At 32.7% G+C, this 23380-nt stretch overlaps 2 protein-coding genes across 3 annotated transcripts in view; one reads left to right on the top strand and one right to left on the bottom strand.

Annotated features, from left to right (window-relative positions):
• The window catches only part of LOC123004196 (putative polypeptide N-acetylgalactosaminyltransferase 9), a 115579-nt gene that overhangs the window by 1512 nt on the left and 90687 nt on the right, over nt 1-23380 (top strand). For both annotated transcript variants that reach the window (XM_044397334.1, XM_044397331.1), the window contains exon 2: nt 22350-22428. The gene's annotated coding sequence lies outside the window, so the exon portion shown is untranslated. The remainder of the gene's footprint in view (nt 1-22349; nt 22429-23380) is intronic.
• The window catches only part of LOC123004199 (cuticle protein 18.7-like), a 3610-nt gene continuing 2900 nt past the window's right edge, over nt 22671-23380 (bottom strand). The window contains exon 2 of the mRNA XM_044397336.1: nt 22671-23187. Within this exon, the coding sequence (XP_044253271.1) occupies nt 22763-23187 (425 nt within the window). The 3' untranslated portion in view covers nt 22671-22762. The remainder of the gene's footprint in view (nt 23188-23380) is intronic.

The raw sequence follows: 23380 nt of genomic DNA, 5'->3' as shown, positions 1-23380 counted from the left end.
TGAAATTAGTAGATATAAGCACTCTTTAACATTGAGTACAAAATAAAAATAATAAAGTATAAATAAACACGTGAAAAAATTAGTTATGGATTTTAAAGAAATTAGATTAAAATTAAGGTGCTGGTATTTTTGACAAATAAAAAAATATATTAAAAATTAAAAAACTGGCTTTGTTCTTGCAATTTGAATCAAATATTGCGTTCTGAGATGCAAATTTTTGCTCGAAAATTGCTCTATTTGCGCAAGTCGTGCGCGTAATTTTCGTAAAAAATCATTTATCTCCTAATTTGATTCGGTTGCAAGAAGTGGTACTCGTGCATGTCGCTAATTACTGGAAAAAAGCAGGAGACGAGCGACTTTTTTCAGATAATTTGTGCCATGCACTCAACAGACAACAACTTTTATTTACACTCGACTCTTGGAGAGTCTTTTTCCTGCGATACAAAGGAAATATTTTAAGATTGTTACAAAGAAGTCATTTTTAAGTCCACTTTTATCGGGAAGTGGCTGTACGCGGAATGGAACAATTAAAGAGAAACGTAACTACATTAAGTGAAGTGATCTATAACAAGATTGCAATCTCAGAATCTAATTAAGTCATAAGTGGAGTCAGGTCTCCGAAATTCGGCCAAATGTTTTTTCAGCTGAAATTCAATTTTCAAATTGTAATTGCTTCTAGTCTCAAATCGATTTGCAATCCCCAGCTTTGTGGCTTAGACGCCTGCAGTTTATTCAAAACTTTTCGACATTGATACCTCTTCAAAGACATCGACTTATCTTAAAGTTTCACTTTCCCAAATTCAATCTTTCACATTTTAATTCAATTCGAATCGAAAAACAACGTCTCTGCTTGTAACGTTTCTTAAATTTTTCAAACACAAAGAAACATTTCCTCATTAAGATTCTTTCCGCTGTTTTGCTCGAAAATGAAAAGTTTTATATTTCGTGTAGAGCGCACGCTTCAGGTTTTCGGTTATAAACAACGGACGAAACACCACCAGCTTTTGGCAATCGAATTTGCAATTTAAATTAGGTTAATTACTAACTCGTTTAGTTCTGCTCTTAAAATAGTTAAAATAGTGTTTTTGCGATATTTCTTTTGATCGTTGACCCTCCAAACAATGCTTCCGTTAATTAATGCGGAATTACACGATCAAAGAAAGGAAATCAGCTCGGCCTTGCAAACATTCTTTTGTTTTTCCTGCAATTGTTTTCCTTTTTTCTCGTGGGTCGTCGTGCATCATTAATCCGGGGATGAGTGAGGTTCCGTGTCGGTTGTCCGCCGAATCAACTCCACGTGACCTCAAAGTGATTGGTAATCCGTCGACGACGCTACTGTCAAGAGTCGTTGAATCGATAGGAATGTAACGTCTCCGAGGTCGGAGTTGGAGGAGGCACGTGGTCTCTTTTTCTTTCGCTTGAGATAGCACGTTGTGGAATGATTGAAATGGACAATTATGCGACGAGACACGGCCGGATTATTGGCCCGGATTTGACGCGATGGGATCGGAGACAAATCCGGGAAGACAACGACGACGAGACGTGGATGGAATCATAACAGTGGAGGGAGGAAAAACGACGAATGACATCGATTGGGGGCGACTTGCCACCGAAACGGGACCTGTTGCCCTGGAGAAGGCTTCCTGGAAATCGCTGGATAAAAGATAAGGTGCTTAGAGTTTCGCGCTTGTTGTACTGTTGTCTTTGAATAAAATTTAATCTAAGTTCAGAATCTTTTTGTTCGACCTACAGTCCCTCCCACTTATTAAAATTTCTAAGAAATTACAGGAAGAAAAAATTGCACTACATGATTTTTTGCTTTTAAAGATRGTAAAAGTGGTCAAATGGTCGCATGAACTTTGTAGTGAACAATATGCTCTATGACGAGTAGAAGTCGGGATATTGAGCTATTAAAAAAATGATTTTTTTTGAGTTTTTGTAGATTGRATCGTAAAAATTATCGAACAATTTTTTATCGCAAAAACGGTTGATGTAAAATTACATTCTGAACACGTTTCAACAGATTAAAATGCTCTACGATGAGTAGTTTTTGAGATATTGAGTAATAAAGTTAAGAATAAAGCTAGCACTATAGGTATCCGATTCTGACCAAAAAATATTTTTTTTTTAATTCTTATGGACAACTAGTATCTACTATACAGGGTTGCTAAATAGTATCGATACAGTTAAATATTATAAAAACTATTTATCAAAACTTATTTAAATTTGGTATACAGCGTGCGCCAGAACTCCCGCCTCAGAGAAAATTTTCAAGTAAGGTAAGATACCAGGAACATGAAAAAAATGTTTAAAAAATTCTGTTAAAAATTTTTGACATTTGACATTTTTTTATATCTATTTAATGATACTGATGATCTTGTATATGTTTTTTTACAATTATTTAGGAAAGGGACAAAAATTTTGTCAATAAAAGGCACAAATGACATTAAACAAAGTTACAATTTAGGATACAGCTTCCTTGTTTCCTCTTTTAATAGCCTATAGCAAAAAAACTTGGAAAATTATTTTTACAACAGAAATAAATAGAGTCAAAGTTTAAACTTTAAACCCTCATAACTTCGAAATTTTTATAGATAAAATGTTTTTAACATTTATTTCATGTTCCTGGTATCTTACCTTATATGGTATTTTTCTCTGGGGTGCGAGTTCTGGCGCACTCTGTATGCTTAAAAGTATGTAAATTCCATTAACTCACTTGTTTTTTTTTAACGGCAAGAAGGGTGAAATTTAATATTTTTTAAGAAGAGCATTTTTACTGAGTTCTGTGATGTAACACATCCATACCTTGTTTAAATCAAAACTTAAAAAAAATATCGAGCTAATAAAATTTTGAAAAATGTAAAATTTTGATAGCCTTGGAAATGTTGTATTTATCTATCGTTAGCTCTTTGCCGCCTGAACTTTGACCAAAAAATAAGTAAAAGTTAATAATAATTGTTAATTTTTTTAATTAAAAAAAGCTTAAACACTAAATACATAATTTTTATGCTACAAAAGATGTTTAAAATGATTTCCATTAACTTGAGAATTTCTCTAAGCTAAGTTTCACTTAAATGTGCCATTGTTAAACTAATTATTGCACACAAGTTGAATTTTTGGCTAATATGCAAGTGACAGATTGATAATAACAGCATTTTGAAAACTAACATAGTTTTACTTCTCCAGAAGTATATTTTTGAATTTTTACTTTTTTTACCTTTTAATAAAAATAAAGGTTTATTATTTTATTATTTATTATTTTATTACATCACTGAATTCAGAAAAAATGCTCTCTTAAAAATTATTAAATTTGACTTATTTATTTATTATTTATTATTTTATTACATCAATGAATTCAGAAAAAATGCTCTCTTAAAAATTATTAAATTTGACTCTTCGTGCCATTAAAAAAAATAAGTTACCCTTGTATTTTCAAAATAAATGATGGTAGAAAATTGAAAAATATCTCAGATGATAGAATTTAAACACTTCTAACTGTTCCCCAAATTTGAAGTTCTGCTAAACCGTTCTAAAAACCTTTAGCTGTATCCATACTTTTTAGCGACCTGTATGTAAAATTATTCGTAGAATACGCCTGTACAAACCGTTTTGACCTAGGACTCATAGTTTTTGAGATATGATTGTTTTTTATTAAAATAAAAATTAAAAAAAAAATGGCTGTATACCCGGAACTATAACCCGGAGCGACTTATAGTTTCATTTAAAATTTCACAATTTTGAAAATTCTTACTATTTGAACGACGATTACGGCCAAACTATTAGAGACTTAGAGCAAAAAGCTCAACTTCATCGTAATCAAAATTTATTACTAGTTTTTTTATTTTGTTAATTTCAGCTAAAGTATATTGAACACAGTTTATGTTTTGTACTATGCCTATGTAAACTGCTCTAAGGAGTCGATTGGTGTTACGAAAATCGCTAAATTTGTGATAGTTTAGAAGTTATTGTTGAATTAATATTTTTGCTATTTTTGTCTTTGCCAGCGGTTTTCTTAATAATTATTTACCGCAGAACTATGAACTCTTTTTTATTTTATAAGATAGATAAGTAAAAGTGCTTTTCAACGATACCAAAACATAAGACAGTTATCCAAAAAAATTAAAGTTATCAGCTGATATCCTCTCCGGCTACCGAAATCGCCCAAAATTTTGACGAAATTCGAAAAAATTAAAATCTTATACCAAATGCACTCTCAGCGGTCAAAGAGACTTAGAAAAGTGCAAAAACGCTGTAAAAGACTCAGAACTGTGTTTTTTTTTTAAGTTTTTGTGGTATTTGTTCTGAAATTTTTGGGGTATACAACACCTCTATCAAGTCTATCTTCGTACAAAATGTTATTCGTAAAAATTGCAAGAAGATATAAATTTCCAAATTTGCTGTTGTTACTAATATTGGAAATTTCAAAAATCGATTTTTTATGGTTGCAAAAGATACTTTTTAGTCAAATTTTGTGAATTGAGAGGTTTTTAAGAGTTCTACCATGAAATTACAAATAGAGTTTTAGCTTAATTAACACAGTTTTTTTTAAATAATCTAAGAAGAAAAGTTAGATTGTTTAGTGTCCTTAGACAAATCTTAGAAATACGCAAACCAGTTGTAATAATTTCATAAAGTGTTTGCCTTTGAACTGAATACATGGAGTTATTTTAAGCGGATTTGCAAACATAGTTTAATAATTAAATTAAGGAGGGATGCTTTTAATAACGAAACGTTGTGCTAATTTAATTTAAAAAATTGTATAGTAGATGAAATAGCACAAAACTAGTTCTAGTCATCGGCATTAATTATCATTAATGAAGCAACAGGTCGCTGAAACTCGCTCAATTTTTTGTGGTCACTAACCTCTGCGACTTGAAAGATTTCAGTTTATTTTCCCGCTGAAAACCGTCACCTTTTCGGATGATTTAAGCCCTAAACCCTTCTTCCGACCCAAACGCGTAAAAGATGAGGCCATTTGTGCGCCATTTTTGTCCGTTATTAAGCGATCACTTGCAATATGTTCCCACGAAGATAAATTCTCTGTTCTCTTTCGGGACGTAAAGTTGTTTGAATAGGTTAAGAGCGAAAATTTTCCAAGTAAAACTTTAATTAAAGTCAGCATAGATTTAGTGCCTCCACCTGGAATTTTCTAGTTTTTGTGTTGTGGGAAGAGGAAACGGAAAACGATAACGTCGTTGAGATATCGCTTTCAGGTCCCCCAATCGGAGCGACAACGGCTTTAATGCACTTAATTATGGACTCGGCCATTTCGCCAACTGGTAAACTTTACGATTATCGGAAAGTCGTTTGTTATTTCGGAGAGTAGGAGACGTCAAACGGCTTAATTAGATGCCAGGGAGGAATGGCAGATCGATATTTTCAACAGTTGGCATTACTGTGACACCCAAAAGCTTATTTTAACATCAAAACTGGGTTCTTGTTATATAATTCGAAATTTGAGAATTGAAAATCCAAAAAGTGGAGGTTCGATTCCAGATAGGAGTAACTTTTTTTTTCAAGTCTTTAAAAACTAAAAATGTGTACTAGTTTAAAAATTGATATTTTTATCGGGTAAATACTTTTGACAAAAGAGGAACGCATATCAAAGCTTGAAACTTAAAAAATTGAGGTTCGATTCCGGATCGAAACAACTTTTTTTCGTTTCTAATAATTTTGGAAATTTGCTTTCGTGATAATAGATACTTTGATCTAAATCTGCAACAAAAGTGGGAATTATTGAAAACACAGCTTTTTTTTAAAGTCTCCACTTTTACCTCGTAACCCTGACGAAAAACGTCTTTAAAAACCTTCATATAAAAAATAGAAACACTATTTATGTCAATAAAGAGCAAAGTTGATTTAACATCACATTTATGTATGTATTTGTTATATAATTGAAAATTGCATATTCAAAAAATTGAGGTTCGATTCTAAATCGGAGCAATTTTTTTCTCCAAGTTTTTCAAGACTAAAAACGGTGATATTTGGATCGGTTAAATAAAAACTTTTGAGGCTTAAAATTTTATTTTGATGCTCAAAACTCAAAAAATTGAGGTTTGATTTTGGATCAAAAGTTTTTTTTCAGTCTCATTTTGAAAATTAAGTATAATTTTTCTTTGTGGCAACAGAAACTTTTAAATCTGCCGAAGCCAAAGTGGAAATTGGTTTTATTCTTATTATTGAAGTTCGATCTCATATTGGGTCAAGTTTTTGGCTAAATGTTTAAAAACGAAAAACGTGTGCCACTTTAAAAGATCAATATTTTGATCAGTTAAATACTTTTGAAACTCATAATTTTATTTTGACTCAAGAAGAAGGCAGTTAAAAGCTTAAAACGCAAATATTGAGGTTTGATTCCAGATCCAAACAGTCTTTAATTATTTTGAAAATTAATTTTTCTTTGTTACAACAGAAACTTTGATCTAAAATTGCAACAAACATAGCATTTTTTAGTACTTATTCTTTTTTTTAATTTTCTTAAAAGCCTTTAAATAAAAAAATTGGAACATCTCATAATATGTGGATAGAGCAGTTGTTTTAACATCAAAACCATGTTTTTATTATTTTGTAATTCAAAATTTGAGAATTGCAAATCCAAAAAATTGAGGCTCGATCCCAGATCGGGGCAWTTTTTTTGTCCAAGTTATTATATTCTAAAAAAATCTATATTTTGATAGGTTAAATACTTTTGAGACTTAAAATTTCATTTTAAGAAGAAGGCAGATCAAAGTTTAAAACTCAAAAACTTGAGGTTGGATCCCGAATTGAAACAACTTTTTTTTAGTCTAATTTCGAAAATTATAATTTTTCTTCATGAGAACAGAAACTTTGATCTAAAACTGCAACAAAAGTGGGATTTATTTAAAAAACAGAGCTCATTTCGTGTCAATCTCTCACCCGTATAATAGTCCCAACTCTCATCTTGCAACCTTTCACCCTTATGAAAAATATCCTAAAAAAAACCTTCAAAGAAAAAAGTAGGAATACTACATTCCTAGAATGTGGACAAAGAGCAGAATTGTTTTAAAATTAAAACTATGTTTTTGGTATATAATTCAAAATTTGAGAAGTGCAAATTCAAAAAATTGAGGTTCGATCCCAGATTGGGTCGATTTTTTTCTTCAGGTTTTTGAAATCTAAAAAAATCTATATTTTGATGGGTTAAATACTCAAAAAATTAAGGTTTGATTCCGGATTGAAACAACTTTTTTTTAGTCTAATTCTAAAAATTATAATTTTTCTTTGTGGCAATTGAAACTTTGATCTAAAACTGCAACAAAAGTGGGATTTATTTAACAACAGAGCTCATTTCGTGCAAATCTCTCACTTGGATAATACAAGTCCCAACTCTCATCTCGCAACCTATCACCGTGATGAAAAATATCCTCAAAAACCTTCAAATAAAAAAATTAGAAACACTCCATATGTGGATAAAGAGCACAGTTGTTTTTATTTTTCCTCTGATAGATATTAAATTTTGTTGTAGTGGCGTTTCGGATATAAAAGTTGCTGTTGATTGTGTACGTGATAGGGATTTTTACCTAGAGTTGTGATCTATAAATTCGCTATTTTTTACGGTTCCTGAAGGATCAATGGAAGAAAAACGAAGCGTTTCCGGGGTGGATAAACCCCGAGCGATGCATTATTTAGGACATAATCTGAGAATGGAGATTAGAGGCCTGTGGAGAGCTTTCGTAATAAATTATGACATTGCTCAGTGGATTAAATCAAATTAGTGCAACTTTTTTTGAAATAAAAAATTTGGTTCGAGTATTTGGATTCGGGGCTTGTAATAAACAGACAATAAACCCCCATTTGGCCGTCCTGCGGGTCCGGTTTTGTTATCGAAACAGATCCTCGTGGGCGGTCACGTCGCCGCCACCGACATAAAGTTGCGTTTGCATTGCACTTTCGCCGAGTTTGACGACAGGAGGGTGGTGTTCGTGCCTCGAGGACCATCTCACGATGGAAAATACGATTGTATTGCCTTTGGTGATGGGGAGGCTGTTCAAAGGAAATCTCCTGATGATGATGACGGCGACGACTCAATTGCTACCTTCACATAAACGGCTCTSTAATGTGGCGCGAGATGAAAATGGAAAGCTTGCGGAATGCCTCACAGGTTGCGGTAATGAACGTGCCGAGTCTTAGAAGAGGATCTAATGGCCGGTTTTAGCACAAGAGTGCCATTGTCGACCTAATTGGCGAAGAGGGGGTGGCAAAAACAAGAACAAAAACCAAATAAAAGCAAAAAACTTTACCCATGAACGTGCATTTTTCCGAATTTTAATGTTAAAATATTCTAAACAAACTTTTTTTCTTAAAAATTGTGCAAATAATAAGTGGCAAAGGTGCCTAAAAAAGAAGAGAGGGATTTGCCACATCCTACTGACTGCGCCAATCAAAATTTTCATCGATTTTTTTGCTACTTAAATGTAGATAAATGCATTTGATTTATTTGTAATTTCAAAAATAATGGATTTTTGGGAATGGTCTTCCGGTTTAAAGGCCTACTTTGCAAAATTTTATTAAAAAGTTTGTTTTACAACTTGTTTTTTGAGGTGCAATTAAATTTTGTATAGTGGTACACCTGATAGGAATGTATATAACTATCAAATAAGTTCTACTTTACTAATTGTGACTAATTGCGAATCATATAGTTGGGGTCTAGAAGAGGGCGAGCGGCAAAGCCGCGAGTCCCCTATAAATTTCCACAAAAACTTATAGTGTATGTTTTACTTGGGGACGAAGCCCTCGATCAATCTGACAAAACATTTGCGAATCAGATAGTATGAGGTCTAGAAGGGGCCGAGCGGCAAAGCCGCGAGCCCCATATAAAGTTAACACAATATTTTTGAATCCGATAGACAAAGTGTTTCAGAACTAAATATTGTCACGAAAGATAGATAAATGCATTTGATTTGTTTGTAATTTCAAAAATAATGGATTTTTGGGAATGCTCTTTCGGTTTAAAGGCCTACTTTGCAAAATTTTATTAAAAAGTTTGTTTCGCAACTTTTGAGGTGCAATTATTTAATTCTGTATAGTGGTACACCTAATAGGAGTGTATATAAATATAAAATAAGTTCTACTTTATTAATTGTGATTAATTGCGATTCATGTAGTTGGGGTCTAGAAGGGGGCGAGCGGCAAAGCCGCGAGTCCCCTATAAATTTCCACTAAAACTGATAATGTATGTTTCACTTGGGGGCGAAGCCCCCGATTAATCTGACAAAACATTTGCGAATCAAATAGTAAYAGGTCTAAAAGGGGCCGAGCGGCAAAGCCGCGAGCCCCATATAAATTCTACACAATATTTTTGAATCCGATAGGATTTGAAATCAGACAAAGTGTTTCAGAACTAAATATTGAGACGAACGCTTAGAAAAAAATTATTCTAAAATGAGGGTTTGAATTTTTTGCACATAGTTGAATCAATCAAGAGCCATTGTCGACCTAATTGGCGAAGAGGGGGTGGCAAGAACAAGAACAAAAACTAAATAAAAGAGAAGACATAGACAAAAGCCAATAACTTTACCCATGAACGTGCATTTTTCCGAATTTTAATGTTAAAATAGTCTAAACAAACTTTTTTTCTTAAAAATTGTGCAAATAATAAGTGGCAAAGGTGCCTAAATAAGAAGAGAGGGATTTGCCACTTCCTACTGACTGAGCCAATCAAAATTTTTATCGACTTTTTTGCTACTTAAATGTAGATAAATGCATTTGATTTATTTGTAATTTCAAAAATAATGGATTTTTGGGAATGGTCTTCCGTTTTATAGGCCTACTTTGCAAAATTTTATTAAAAAGTTTGTTTCGCAACTTGGTTTTTGAGTTGCAATTAAATTTTGTCTAGTGGTACACCTGATAGGAGTGTATATAACTATCAAATAAGTTCTACTTTACTAATTGTAACTAATGAGCGGCAAAGCCGCGAGCCCCCTATAAATTTTTACAAAAACTGATAGTGTATGTTTTACGTGTCAATCTGACAAAACATTTGTGAATTTTAGTATGAGGTCTAGAAGGGGCCAAGCGGCAAAGCCGCGTTCCCCATATAAAGTTAACACAATATTTTTGAATCCGATAGGATTTGATATCAGACAAAGTGTTTCAGAACTAAATATTGACACGAACGCTTAGAAAAAAAAATTTAATTTAAAATGAGGGTTTGAATTTTTTGCATAGTTGAATCAATCAAGAATTTTTTACTTTGAAATTATAATAGGCACAGTAATGCCTTTTTGCTAAATTATTTACTTGTTGCCACAAAAAGCGAGTTGTTGCTTAATTAACGCCGATGACTACAACTAGTTTTGTGCTTTTTCATGTATTGTACGCTATTTTTTTTTTCATTTTAATTAAATTATCTTCCGGAAAATTCACGATTCATAATTAAAAGCGTCGCTCTCTAATTTAATTATTAAACTATGGCGAGATTACCAAATGTGTTGCAAGCAAGTACGCTTAAAATAACTTGTTTGCATTGATGTCTTAGACAAAGACTTTATCAAATCTCTACTACTGTTGAGTTTTAATTAAAATATTGAGAATGTGTTGATCAAATCAACTCACTTCAAACACATGCACTATTCTTGTGAAATTCAAACAGAAACCGCGAACACACTACTAATTTTTAATAAGTTTCCTACCCAGAGTTGTTATTTCAATTCAGAATCAATTTACGCAAACTTTCAAGTCTAATCGACTGGCAAATTAAGCTCCTGAAACTATTTGGTTAGATCTGAAACTGAAAAGTTTTGCTGCATACATTGTCTTTCAAGCCTGAAGAAATAAAAAAATAATTGGCGCAGTCGGTAGGGTTCGATTTAAGTTCCTGAAACTACATATTTGGTTAAGTCTGAAACTACAAAGTTTTGCTACAACCTTGACACATTGTCATTCAACATCTCAAAACGAAATATTTTTTTTAATAGAAAAATAACTAGTGCAGTCGGTAGGGTTCGATTTAAATCTCTGAAACTATTTGGTTAAATTTGAAATAAAAGTTTTGCAACAATTTTAACACATTGCCATTCAAACCTGATAATCTCATAATGAAATACTAATTTTTTAAATAGAAAAATACTTGGCGCGGTCGGTAGGGTTCGATTTCTCTGAAACTATTAGGTTAGGTTTAAACCTGAAAAGTTTTGCTACAACCCCGATATATTGTCATTTAAGCCTGGAAATTTTATAATTACACTTTTTTTTTTAAATAAAACAAATTGGCGCAGTCGGTAGGGTTAGATCTAAGTCTTTGAGACTATTTGGTTAAGTTTGAAACTAAAAAGTTTTGCTACAACTTTGACACATTTTCATTTAGTCTCAAATGAAAAGTTTTTTTTAATAGTAAAAAAAATGGTGCAGACGGTAGGGTTTGATTTAAGTTTCTTAAACTACATATTTGGTTAAGTCTGAAACTACAAAGTTTTGGTACAACCTTGACACATTTCATTCAAGATCTCAAAATGAAATAATTTTTTTTAATAGAAAAATAACTAGTGCAGTCGGTAGGGTTCGATTTAAAACTCTGAAACGATTTGGTTAAGTTTGAAACAAAAGTTTTGCTACAATTTTAACACATTGCCATTCAAGCCTGATAATCTCATAATGAAATACTAATTTTTTAAATAGAAAAATACTTGGCGCTGTTTGAATCTGAAAAGTTTTGCTACAACTCCGATATATTGTCATTCAAGCCTGAAAATTTTATAAATACACTTTTTTTTTAATAAAAATAATTGGCGCAGTCGGTAGGGTTCGATCTAAGTCTTTGAAACTATTTGGTTAAGTTTGCAACTAAAAAGTTTTGCTACTATTTTGACATATTGTCATTCAAGCCTGGAAATCTCATAATGAAATGCTAATTTTTTAAATAGAGAAATAATTGGTGCAGTCGGTAGGGTTCGATTTGAGTCTGAAACTATTTGGTTAAGTTTGAAACTCAAAGTTTTGCTACAATTTTGACACATTGTTATTCAAACCTGAAAATCTCGTAGTGAAATGTTTTTTTTTTATAGAAAAATAATTGGTGCAGTCGGTAGGGTTCGATTTGGTTCCTACAACTTCGATAATAATTGTCATTTAAGCTTAAACGTCCCATAATTAAAGTTTTTTTTTGCTAAAAGGAAATAATTGGTGCAGTCGGTAGGGTTCGATCGTCAATTAGCCTGATTAGCGTTCCGTCTTCTGTAGGCAGTTTCGCCGTCTCCCGGCCATAAACATATCCATTTCTAACCCATTTGTACGTATAATCCGTCCGGGAAAGCGTTCGGGGCGTCCGTGGAATAAATTAGCGGTTACAGAACGGTGAAACTTGCTTCTAAATTGCCAAAGTTTGATGGCCACCCCACTTAGTGTCGAGTGGGTAATAAAATGAATATAAACATACGCCAGTCTTGAATTGCCCCCTTGGAAACTTCCCCCAGAGCTATATTTATTCTCCTCCAAGTTTGAGAAAGGACGCTTCCGAGCATCAGATTTTTATTGTTGTAGGCGCACGAAACGGCTTTTTTAAGGAAACTTGGATTAATTGTATCATTTTACTTAATTGCTACTCTTTCGTGTCTCGGTATTGTGTAGAGAATCGGTGTGGATTTATTCCGGAGCGGCCAGATGGCTATCTAATACAGACGTAACAAAGAACTATCATAATAACGTTAACGTCGTCTTTGTGTAAATATGGTAATAAGGAGAGACAATAATCGAGGGGACGGGCGGAAATGCGCATTTTGCGCCCGGAATGCTCTCATTACGTAACATTCATTTGTTTCTCAAATTTGATTTATTTTAAACTTAAAAAAAATTAATTGGTGCAGTCGGTAGGGTGTTAAAAAGTCATCTCTCGAGACTGTCAATTAATTTAAATAGCATTTCATTTTCATCATTTTTTTATTACCCATAAACATATCACTTCCTAATTTTTAAGGCAAAAATGTAATTTAATTTTGAACTTTTATTACCAATAAACTGCCAATTTATTTGTGGATTCTTGACTTCTTGGAAATTTATCTAGGTTGGCAAGGAATTTTTGTTGTTTTGGAAGTAAAAATAATCGGATTTTAACTTTGAATCGACTTTTGTTAAAAATAAAACATTTTCGATTAAAATTTCTTTTTTTTTGGGGTGCAGCCCGGCTTGGTTAAAACATAATTTTAGTTTTAAAAAATTAAAAATGTCTTGGAAATTAAAACAAATTCTATTTTTCTGTACAGTAAAGTGACTTTTGTGTGGCAAATACGACAAAGTCATTAAGAAAAGTTGTTTAGAGTTAATATTTAGGCCCATATACCAAATTTTAAATTCATCGGCTAACTATGATTTATATTTTATTTATGTTTGAGTTCACAAATTGAAGAATTTTATTTTTAATAGTTTTTTTATTACGAATAAAAAAATTACATTTAGATTATTAGTACTAAACAAATTTTGGGCCTTTCTGTTAGTAAAAAGCAATTACCTCAAAAAAGAAAAATTATAGTTGGCCGATGATTTTTAAATTTGGTATACGTGGCTAAATACTGATTCTAAACAACTTTTTTATATAACTTTTTGTCGAATTTGCCACATAATAGGCACTTTACTTTACAGAAAACTAGTTTTTTTGAAAATTTCTAAAGCATACTTGATTTTTCAAAACTAAAATGGGTCAGAAATGAGTCTTTAACCAAGCAAGACTAACCTCCAAAAACGAAAATTTAAATCAAAAGTTTTTTACTTTTTACAAGAGATATTTCACCTATCCGGGGACACTGTATTTTTGTTTTTCCGTGATAATTAGATTTCTAGACAATTCAGTAATCCGACTTACCTGAATAAATGTGTTTTGAAGACATGTTTCGTCTAATATTTTCAAAACAATTTGCTTCAGGAGAAAAATAATTAAAAATTGGAAATTCCTGAATAATTTTACATAAAATAAACATACGTTACGAAAGTTATGGAAATTTGGTTTATTTTTAGATAAAAAAATATAATACTAGTTAAAAATTAGAGTTTATTCGAAATGACTAAATGACAAGTTTTGCTTTTCAGTCATGGAGTAAAAATTTTATTTTTGTGCCTAAACGTTTTTACTTTTACCATGAAATTATTCATATTTACCAGTGGTGCTTCTTTCTTATTTTTTTTGCTGCTTCAGCAATCTGGAAACGTTCATTGTAGATCATCAGCATTCGTCATTTTGGACTACTAACTGCACTAGTTAAATTAATAAACATTCGAAAATTTCGATATAGGTATAATGCTTGTTTATAAGCGTTTTTATGACTTTGCTACTTGCTAAGCGTCCTGAATATTTTGTTTATTTACTTCCTAATTTTAGTGTTGCTTTTTACTCTCGATCTGACTATAGAGCGTTCCAAAATGATTGACATCTCGGTAGATCATGGAAATTCAAATTTAAGGTGACAACATTTGTACTTTGAGAGTTGTAGGTTGTTCATTTTTGTACGATTGCACCCACTGGTTGAAGATACGTCATGTTTTTAAGTGGTTTTTGTGCTTGATCTCTTCTATTTTTACGTTTTTTTTTTAATTATTTTTCCAGACAGCAGAATTCAACTGAAATGTCATTTTTTATGATGTATCAGGATCTAAAGAACGTTCACATTAATAACGTTTTTGGAACTAAAATTAAAGTATGATTTGCACTTTCAAAGCCTACTATGTGGCTTAGCTGGATTATTTGCCTCACTACGTTTGTCGAAATAAACGTTTAGTTTTTTTTTAAGGTTGTGTTAAATTTAGTAATTTTAGTTCTTTTTATTGATTTTTGTGCAATTCCTGTTAATTTTTTTTGTCTTGTCGTGACCTTTTCTTAAATGCTAAGTCATAATGCACCCGGAGACCGTCACCGTCCTTGCCTGGTGAATCTTTGAGAAACATTGACAAACTCATCGAACTTTTGCAATCCTAACCCACAGCTGCAAAAGTCAAGGTACCTCTGACCCCAATTTGCGCTGATTAATAACCCATCTCAATTCTCCTTTGTCAGCTTCAAACAAGCCCACCAACCACCGACAAAAACACCCAATAATGGTGTCCGACCATCAGTGTACGTGATCCCGTGATGAAATTATACTAGAAACGTCGTGGTTGTCTCACTCCTCTCCTTCCTCACCTCTGCTTCCATCGAGGTTAAAACGATGCGGTAATCCGCAATTACAAGAATCCAATCAACGTCGAATGCCGTTACGTCGAGATTGGCTGATGGAAAGAAGCGAAAACTTGGCCTAATTGGAGACGCCATGGACGCTCCTCAGTCTAATGACAAGGGCGTCGTAAACTAGCCCTAACACCACTTAAAAGCGACGCAAGAGTGCCAACTGACGGCCAGGTATTGTAACGGGAATTTCCCAAAGGTACTGTTATCCTTTCGCGCGTTCGTTACCGGAACCGCGTCTCTCGCCACCCCGGAATTCCGGACTCAACCGGACCGCGGATTTACTAACAATTTGACTAAAATTCTATCACTCGAAATTTGTGCAAATAAGTGGCAAAGGTGTCTGGAAAAGACAAACAATGAAATGGAACGCTAATTAAGCTAATTGACACTCGACAGGGGTTTTTCACATACTACCGACTGCGCCAATTAAAATTTTTAACAACTTATCTTTATATCCTAACAAAAGACCAATGTGTTTGATTTGATTTATTAGTAATTTCAGGAAAAAAAAATGTATGTGAGGGGTCAAATTTTTGTTGCATCGTTGAATTAATTAATATTTTTTTTATTCTAAGACTATAATGCACACGTTAATGCCTTTTTGGCACACTGCTTATTTGAAAATGTTTAAAACGGTTTGAAAAATTTTGACTTTTTTCAAGTATGTAAAGAATCAAAATTTTTAAATTTGAAATATTAGTTAAATGTTCTTTTTGCTCGTCTAGACCTTTATAAATGTCTTATTTTTTTGCATCTGACAAAGTCAAATCTTTCTTTGTCGAAGCGATCTAACAGTTGGACCTCGGAATTAGTAACAAATTTGGGTAAAACTCTATCACATCAACTTAAAAAAAAAATTGTGTAAATAATAAGTGGCAAAGGTGCTTGAAAATGAAAAATAATGACATGGAACGCCAATTAAGCTAATTGACATTCACGAGGGATTTTTAACATCCTATCGACTGCACTAATTAAAATTTTCATAGACTTTTTTCCTAACAAAAGACAAATGTGTTTGATTTGACTTTTTTGGCTCATGGTAGCACTCTTTAAGGTCTCTAAATTCTTAAAATTGTATTAAAAAGATTTTGATATGGCTAATAATAGTGACAGTAACAAAATTTATTTACCTGGTATATCTTTAAGACTATTTACTATTTTGAAATCAAATTTTGATAGAGATGCATTATCACCTGAGTTTTAGGAAAAAAAATTACGCAAATGCTTGAAAAAAAAATTGTATGTGAGGGGTCAAAACTTTTTTGAATCGTTGAGTCAATATTTTTTTATTTTTTAGACTATAATGTACACAATAATGCCCTTTGGGCACATTATCTATTTGAAAAATTTTGACTTTCTTTCAAGTAAAAAAAAAAATTAACTGCAAATGCTTGGAAAAAAATTGTATGTGAGGGGTCAAAATTTTTTTGCATCGTTGAGTCAATATTTTTTTATTTCTTAGGCTATAATGTATACAATAATACCCTTATGCACATTATTTATTTGAAAAATTTTGACTTCTTTTCAAGTAAAAAAAATTTCCAATTTGCAAAATTAGTTAAATGTTCATTTAGCTCTTCGTAAATGTCTTCAAACTTTCTCAACAATGTTTTTTGTACAGTTACGGAATTAAAATTTCGGGCAGTATTGTCATTTTCATAATGTAAACTCTAAAGCAACCTTTACATTAATAACCTCATTTTTTACTCTTATCACGTTTATGTCATTTTGATTTAAAAAATAGCGTCACTGACAGAAAAGTTTAATTGTCAAATGTCAGTCAAGATGACAGTAAAAGGTAGTTTACAGTGAACTTTATGAAGTGACAGAAAAATACTGCCCGAAATTTTAATTTCGTAACTGTATGTACAAGAGATAACTTCTAACAGGTGGATCGCCGATTTAGTAACAAATTTGATTAAAATTCTACCACATCAAGATTTCTTTTTAAAAATATAATAAAAATAATAAGTGGTAAAGGTGCTTGAAAAAAAAAAATGAATGTAACGCAAATTAAGTTAATTGACACTCGCAAGGGATTTTCCACGTCCTACCGACTGCACCAATTACAATTTTTAACGATTTATCTTTATATCCTAACAATAGACAAATGTGTTTATTTGATTTACACGTAATTTAAAAGTAATATATTTTTGGAAATGTTTTTTTGGCTTATGGTAGCACTCTTAAAGGCTTACAAATTTGCATAAAAATTTTGTATGGCAGCATTGGAAAAAATAATTTTTCAGATGGCCTTTAAAAATATGGTAATTTATATCTTGCATACTACATAATATTTTGGAATCAAATTTTGTGTGGTGGTAGATTTGTAAAGATGTATTAGCATTGGAGTTTTAGAAAAAAAATTAAAACGCAAATGCTTGGAAAAAACATTATGTGAGGGGTCAAATTTTTTGCACCGTTAAGTCAACCAAGAATTTTTATATTTTGACGTTAATGCCGTTTTGTCACACTATTTATTTGAAAAAGTTGTTTAAATCGACTTGAAAAATTTTGACTTTGCATCAAGAAATTTTTATTTGTCTCACATTACACGTAAACATTGTCAAAACATTTTTTTTGCACCTAACATACATTGACTTCCTTTGTCGAAGCGATAACTTCTTCCAACAGCCCCATAAACCTAAACCGTTTCTAGTAATTGCTAAATCGTGACAGATAAACTCGTGTTGAGGGCGCTTCGGTCCCCCGGTGTGTTAAAAATATTGTCGACCATCACGTCCTCGACTTTTTAATGGCTCGTAATATCGATTTTGATTCCACTGTCGAATTAGAGACTCTATATTTGGCTCGAATTTATAATTTGTGGAGTATTGTGTCCTAAGCCCGACATTCTGAAAGCTTTCTTACGAATATGTAGAGAATGAGAGATTTTATTTGAATAGTGCGAGTCGAAATGTGACTAGAATAACACTCTCTGAGGATTTTCATCGGGTCAGGGTCGAGGTAAAATTGACCTTCTAGCTCCCATTTAACGGTGAGTTAAGTGAAGACCTTCAATTTCTCATTTGTATGATCATTTTATGGGTAGAGAGAAAGGAGAAAAATGTCATTTCGTGTGATTCTCCAGCAGGAAATGTCTTGATAGTATTTTAGTGCCTTGCAGGATTATAAAGTTTATCGAAAGAACAATAGGGAATGARGGCGACGGCGTTATTTATTAAGCTGCAGGACTGCCAAGTCGTCATAACCTGGACGCTAGGATACAATTACACTTTGCTGGATTTTATTACTTTGCAGGAAAATTCCTGCGGAAAAATGCCCAACTTTGTAACAATGCAATATGCATTTTCTATTATTCTTATTAAGAAAGAGCACAAAACACTAAGAAGTTTTATTAAAGTAGAATAATGAAATATGGGTTTTAATTGGCGCAGTCGGTAGGATGCAAAAAATTGAGTGTTTTTTTTCACTTGTTGACAAAACGATTTGATCGTGGGATTGTCTCAATGGAACAATAATAAAATTAAAATTGTATTAAATAGAATGTCTGCGGTGAGAAAACAATTCGAATGCTTGTGGTTGGTAATAATTAATTCCGACATATAAAATATTTCGTATTTCTTGGGATTCCCCTTTCACCGGTGTGTGCAATTCGTTCTAATTTCTCATCGAGGTGATTTAGCGTTTGTTCCGGTTTTCCTATTAACTGCCATCATCCCAACTCATTGAATAAGTAATGCAAATCCCAATAATCCCGTCCATCGTGTCCTGTCTTTCTTTGTCCTGAAATTGTCTCTGAAAGGGGCTTATTTCCTGAAAAGTACGACGATGAGATGTCATCACGTCCCGGCATACAATTTGTCATAAAGTTGACACAAACGGACTGTCACGTGATAAATTACACATCGCGTCGGATGTGCGAAACAATTTAATGCCGTTTCCGTAACGATTTTCAGATAAATAAAGAAACGTGGGCGAGTTTTAATTGTATCGATTAATGTGCGATTGGGATTAAACGGCTTTCACCCGGATTATTCCGGGGAAAAAATACCACTGATGTTATTTATGACGTCCTGATTCCTCGATATTAATGGTCGTCGAGGGTATTAAGACGAAATAAACGTCCTTTTTGATAATAAATTGGCACTTTACATGCCAAATCCGACCCTGATACGCGGCTTTATTAAAGGGATTTTGTTCCGGGGGAAGCCCCRACTYCACAGGAATGTTACCAAATCCTACTTATGTAAATATATGGTGTGGTCTCTTCAGCTAACTTCACCAACTTATGTCACAACTTCATGCGGTTCATTTAACGGGACTTGTCTTGATACAACAGACCGCACAACTTAAACTTTCAAAGCTTCAAAGTTAGTGATTATCGAAGGCTCTTTTAGACTATTGGAACTAAAACCGCTCCGCTGATTATTATTCAATGGGGCAAAAAGACGGTTTCCGAACAGTCAGGCAAGAGGAGGGTTGAAAGTGACACTTTCCACGTGTCAGGAAAGTAAAGTTTTGGGTCAGTTTTCTAGGGGGAAAAGCTTATTAAATATTTTTGACGCCCTACCGACTGCGCCATTGTGGACTTTTATCAATTATTAGTAAAGCGGAAAGTTTGGCGTTTTTATATTAGTTGTGAACAATAATTTTACAGTTGTTTTTTTATTATTGATAGTAATGGTCAAGTCGTAGAAAACAAGAAAGTTGTATTTTTAGTTGTGTGTAAATTACGTTACAAATTATTTTACTGGTGTGAAATATCCTTTTCTTGTAGTTTCTTTATTAAAAACATGCTTTTTGACGCCCTACCGACTGCACCATTTAAAATGTTTATTAATTAAAGCAAAAATAGGAAACGGCCAGTGAAGCAGAAAGAGGAAGAATAAAATAGTATAGAACTTAATCTTGTTTTCTATTTATGGGAAGTTGTTTTTATCATTGACAAAAATAGTCAAGTGGTAGAAAATAAGAAGCAGTTTTGCGCTTGTTTGATTTAATTATTTTAGAAATATTTTTACCGGGCAAAAAAATGGGCACTTTTTGTACCTCTTGTACTAAAAAGAATTTTTTTGACGTCTTACCAATTTTTAATATTAATAAAAAAAATGGTAAGTGGAAAAAATATGGTTTTTCGATACTTTGTGCAAAGGAAGTTGTTTTTTTTTATTGATAACAATGGTCAAGTTATAGAAGATCAAGAAAGATGTACTTTTTTAACATTTGCGAGTTGATTGTTTTATAAATCCCTTGTATGTGAGGAAAATAGTCACTTTCTGTACTTTTATCACTAAACCGTATTTTTGACGACCTACCGACTGCACCAATCAAGATTTTTATCAAGTAAAATGAGCACTTTCTGTACATTTTCTACTAAAAAAAATTTTTGACGTTCTATAGACTGTCAATTAAGTCTTATAATTTGAAAATATTTAAATTGGTTAGGGGAGCAAAAATATATTTTTTTTGGTACTTTGTGATAAAAGTAACTTTCCAATAATTGTTTTTCGTAATTAGGAAGTTGCTTTTTTTCATTAATCTCAACGGTTATGTGTTGAAATTTAGTTTTTTTGACATTTGTGAGTAAATTGCTTCACAAATCATTTGTATGGGAGGAAAATAGTCATTTTCTGCACTTTATTACTAAACCGTATTTTTGACGACCTACCGACTGCGCCAATTAAGATTTTTATAAAATAAAAAAAACGAGAATTGGCGAGAAGTGCAAAAAGTTGGACTTTTTTTCGCTTTGTTGAAGTGACCAAGTCGTAGATTACTTTACTAAATATTTTTTAAGTGAAAAATGAACACTTTTTGTACATTTTGTACAACAAAAAAAAATGACGTTCTATAGACTGTCAATTAAACCTTATTAATTAAAAATGAATTGGTTAGGGGAGCAAAAATATGTTTTTTTTGGTACTTTGTGATAAAAGTCACTTTACAATAATTGTTTTTCGTAATTAGGAAGTTGCTTTTTTTCATTAATCGCAACGGTCATGTGATGGAAAACCAAGAAAGTTTTATTTTTTTGACATTTGCGAGTAAATTGCTTCACAAATCATTTGTATGGGAGGAAAAGAGTCACTTTCTGCACTTTTATCACTAAACTGTATTTTTGACGACCTATCGATTGCGCCAATTAAGATTTTTGTGAAAAAAAAAAAACGAGAATTGTCAGAAGGGCAGAAAGTTGGACTTTTTTCACTTTGTTGAAGTGACCAAGTCGTAGATTACTTTCCCAAATATTTTTTTAGGTGAAAAATGAGCATTTTTTGTACATTTTGTCCAAAAAAAATTTAATTGAAAATAAATTGGTTAGGGGAGCAAAAATATGTTTTTTTTTTCTTCTTCTTTGTAAAAGTAACTTTACTATAATTGTTTTTTGTAATTAGGAAGTTGCTTTTTTCATTTATGGCAACGGTCAAGTGGTAGAAGACCAAGAAAGTTTTATTTTTTTGACATTTGCGAGTAAATTGCTTCAGAAATCATTTAAGGGGGGGGAAATAGTCACTTTCTACACCTTCATCGCTAAACCGTGTTTTTGATGACTTACGAATTAAGATTTTCATCAAGTAGGAAAACAAGAATTGGCAAGAAGGGCAGAAAGTTAGACTTTTTTCACTTTGTTGAAGTGACCAAGTGTTAGATTACGTTACGAAATATTTTTGTAAGAGAAAAATGAGCACTCTACATTTTGTACTAACAAAATTTTTTTGACTGTTAATCAAGTCTTATTAATTAAAAATAAATTGGTTAGGGAGTAGAATTGCTACTTTGTGGTAAAAGTAACTTTAAAATAATTGTCTTTCGTAATTAGTAGGTTGCTTTTTTAAGTTCACTGCAGTGGCAGAAGATTAAGAAAGTTTAGTTTTTTTAAGTAAATGGTTTCACAAAACATTTGTAGGGGAGGAAAATAGTCACTTTCTGCACTTTTACGGCTAAACTGTATTTTCGACGACCTACCAACTGCACTGATTAAAATTTTTATCAATTGAGAAAACAAGAATTGGCGACTTGGGCAGAAAGTTGCACTTTTTCCTCTTTGTAGAAGTGACCAAGTGGTAGATTAGGAAATATTTTTCAGAGGAAAATGATCACTTTCTGTACATTTTTTCTCTCATATTTCTTTTACGACTCACTTCATATGTAGCCGATTTTTATAGCGTGTAAAAAGACAATTCGATTTTTATGTTTGGTATTTTTCTTCCAGCACATATCAAGCTTCCGTGATAACAATGACAAACTGAAGGGCTTTGACTATTGGAGAAAATACAAGACTGCATTGAACGGTAAGGATAATTTTTATTTTTGAAACTTGAACGGTAATTTATTCAAATCGAGAGGTTTGAGTTAATGTGTTAAATTTTTTTTTTCTTGTGATTAACATTTGATGTGTTTGTAATCACAGTTTCACTTCCGACACTTGAGCTGAAACGATGCTTTCTTTTGTGTAATGGATTTATGGTGTGTTAAGGTTAGACCATTTAGATTGAGCAAAAGTGAAAGCGAGGGTAAAAAATTGAAAAACCCACAAGTTAAAATTTTTTATTCAACAAAAAACTGTTACAATCTTATTTATTTTGAACAAAAATTACCACACACGGCAGTCTGAAGCTAAAATCCCTAACACTCAAACTCCTCCTCATACTGTTTGGTTCTCTCCTCCTGATGGGCCACCTCATGTCTCACCCTCTCAACATACACCTCGGGGGTGTCAAAAGGAGTTCCATCGGGGGCGATTACTGGAATATAATGCGAATAACCCCCAGCATACCTCACTCCCACTTTAGCCAACTGATGCGCCAGGAGGTGTTGTTGGCGGGCTTCGCGCACTTCGGGGGTGTCCACCGGGACCCCTTTTTTCGTGATAACAGGGATGTGATAAGGCCCGTCGTGATAACTGGGGTATTGCTCCTCGTCGTCTTCTTCATGGACAGAAGCGTGGGCGAGGAGGTGCTGGAAACGCGCCGCTTGCACTTCCGGGGTTTCCTCCGGGTAGTGGCGAGGGGAGCGGCGGGCCCGGGGGTGGTGGAACTCCGTCGGGATTTCTTTAATTCAATTATAATCAGAGTTGCCAGGTCTGGTGATTTTCACTAGATTTGGGGATTTTCATGCTTGTTTGATAATTTGGTGAAAACTTTAATAAAATTTTAAAATCTGGTGATTTTTTAGAAATAAAAAAAAACTGTTTTAATTATTAATATAGTAAATTAAATCAAAAATAAATAATACTATTTTCGC

Source organism: Tribolium madens, unplaced genomic scaffold (assembly GCF_015345945.1).
Source record: "Tribolium madens isolate multiple individuals breed KSU strain unplaced genomic scaffold, Tmad_KSU_1.1 Scaffold_1;HRSCAF=32;Tcas5.2_LG8, whole genome shotgun sequence".
In the NCBI taxonomy this organism is placed as follows: Eukaryota; Metazoa; Arthropoda; class Insecta; order Coleoptera; family Tenebrionidae; genus Tribolium; species Tribolium madens.
This window is presented reverse-complemented; position numbering and strand designations above follow the sequence as displayed.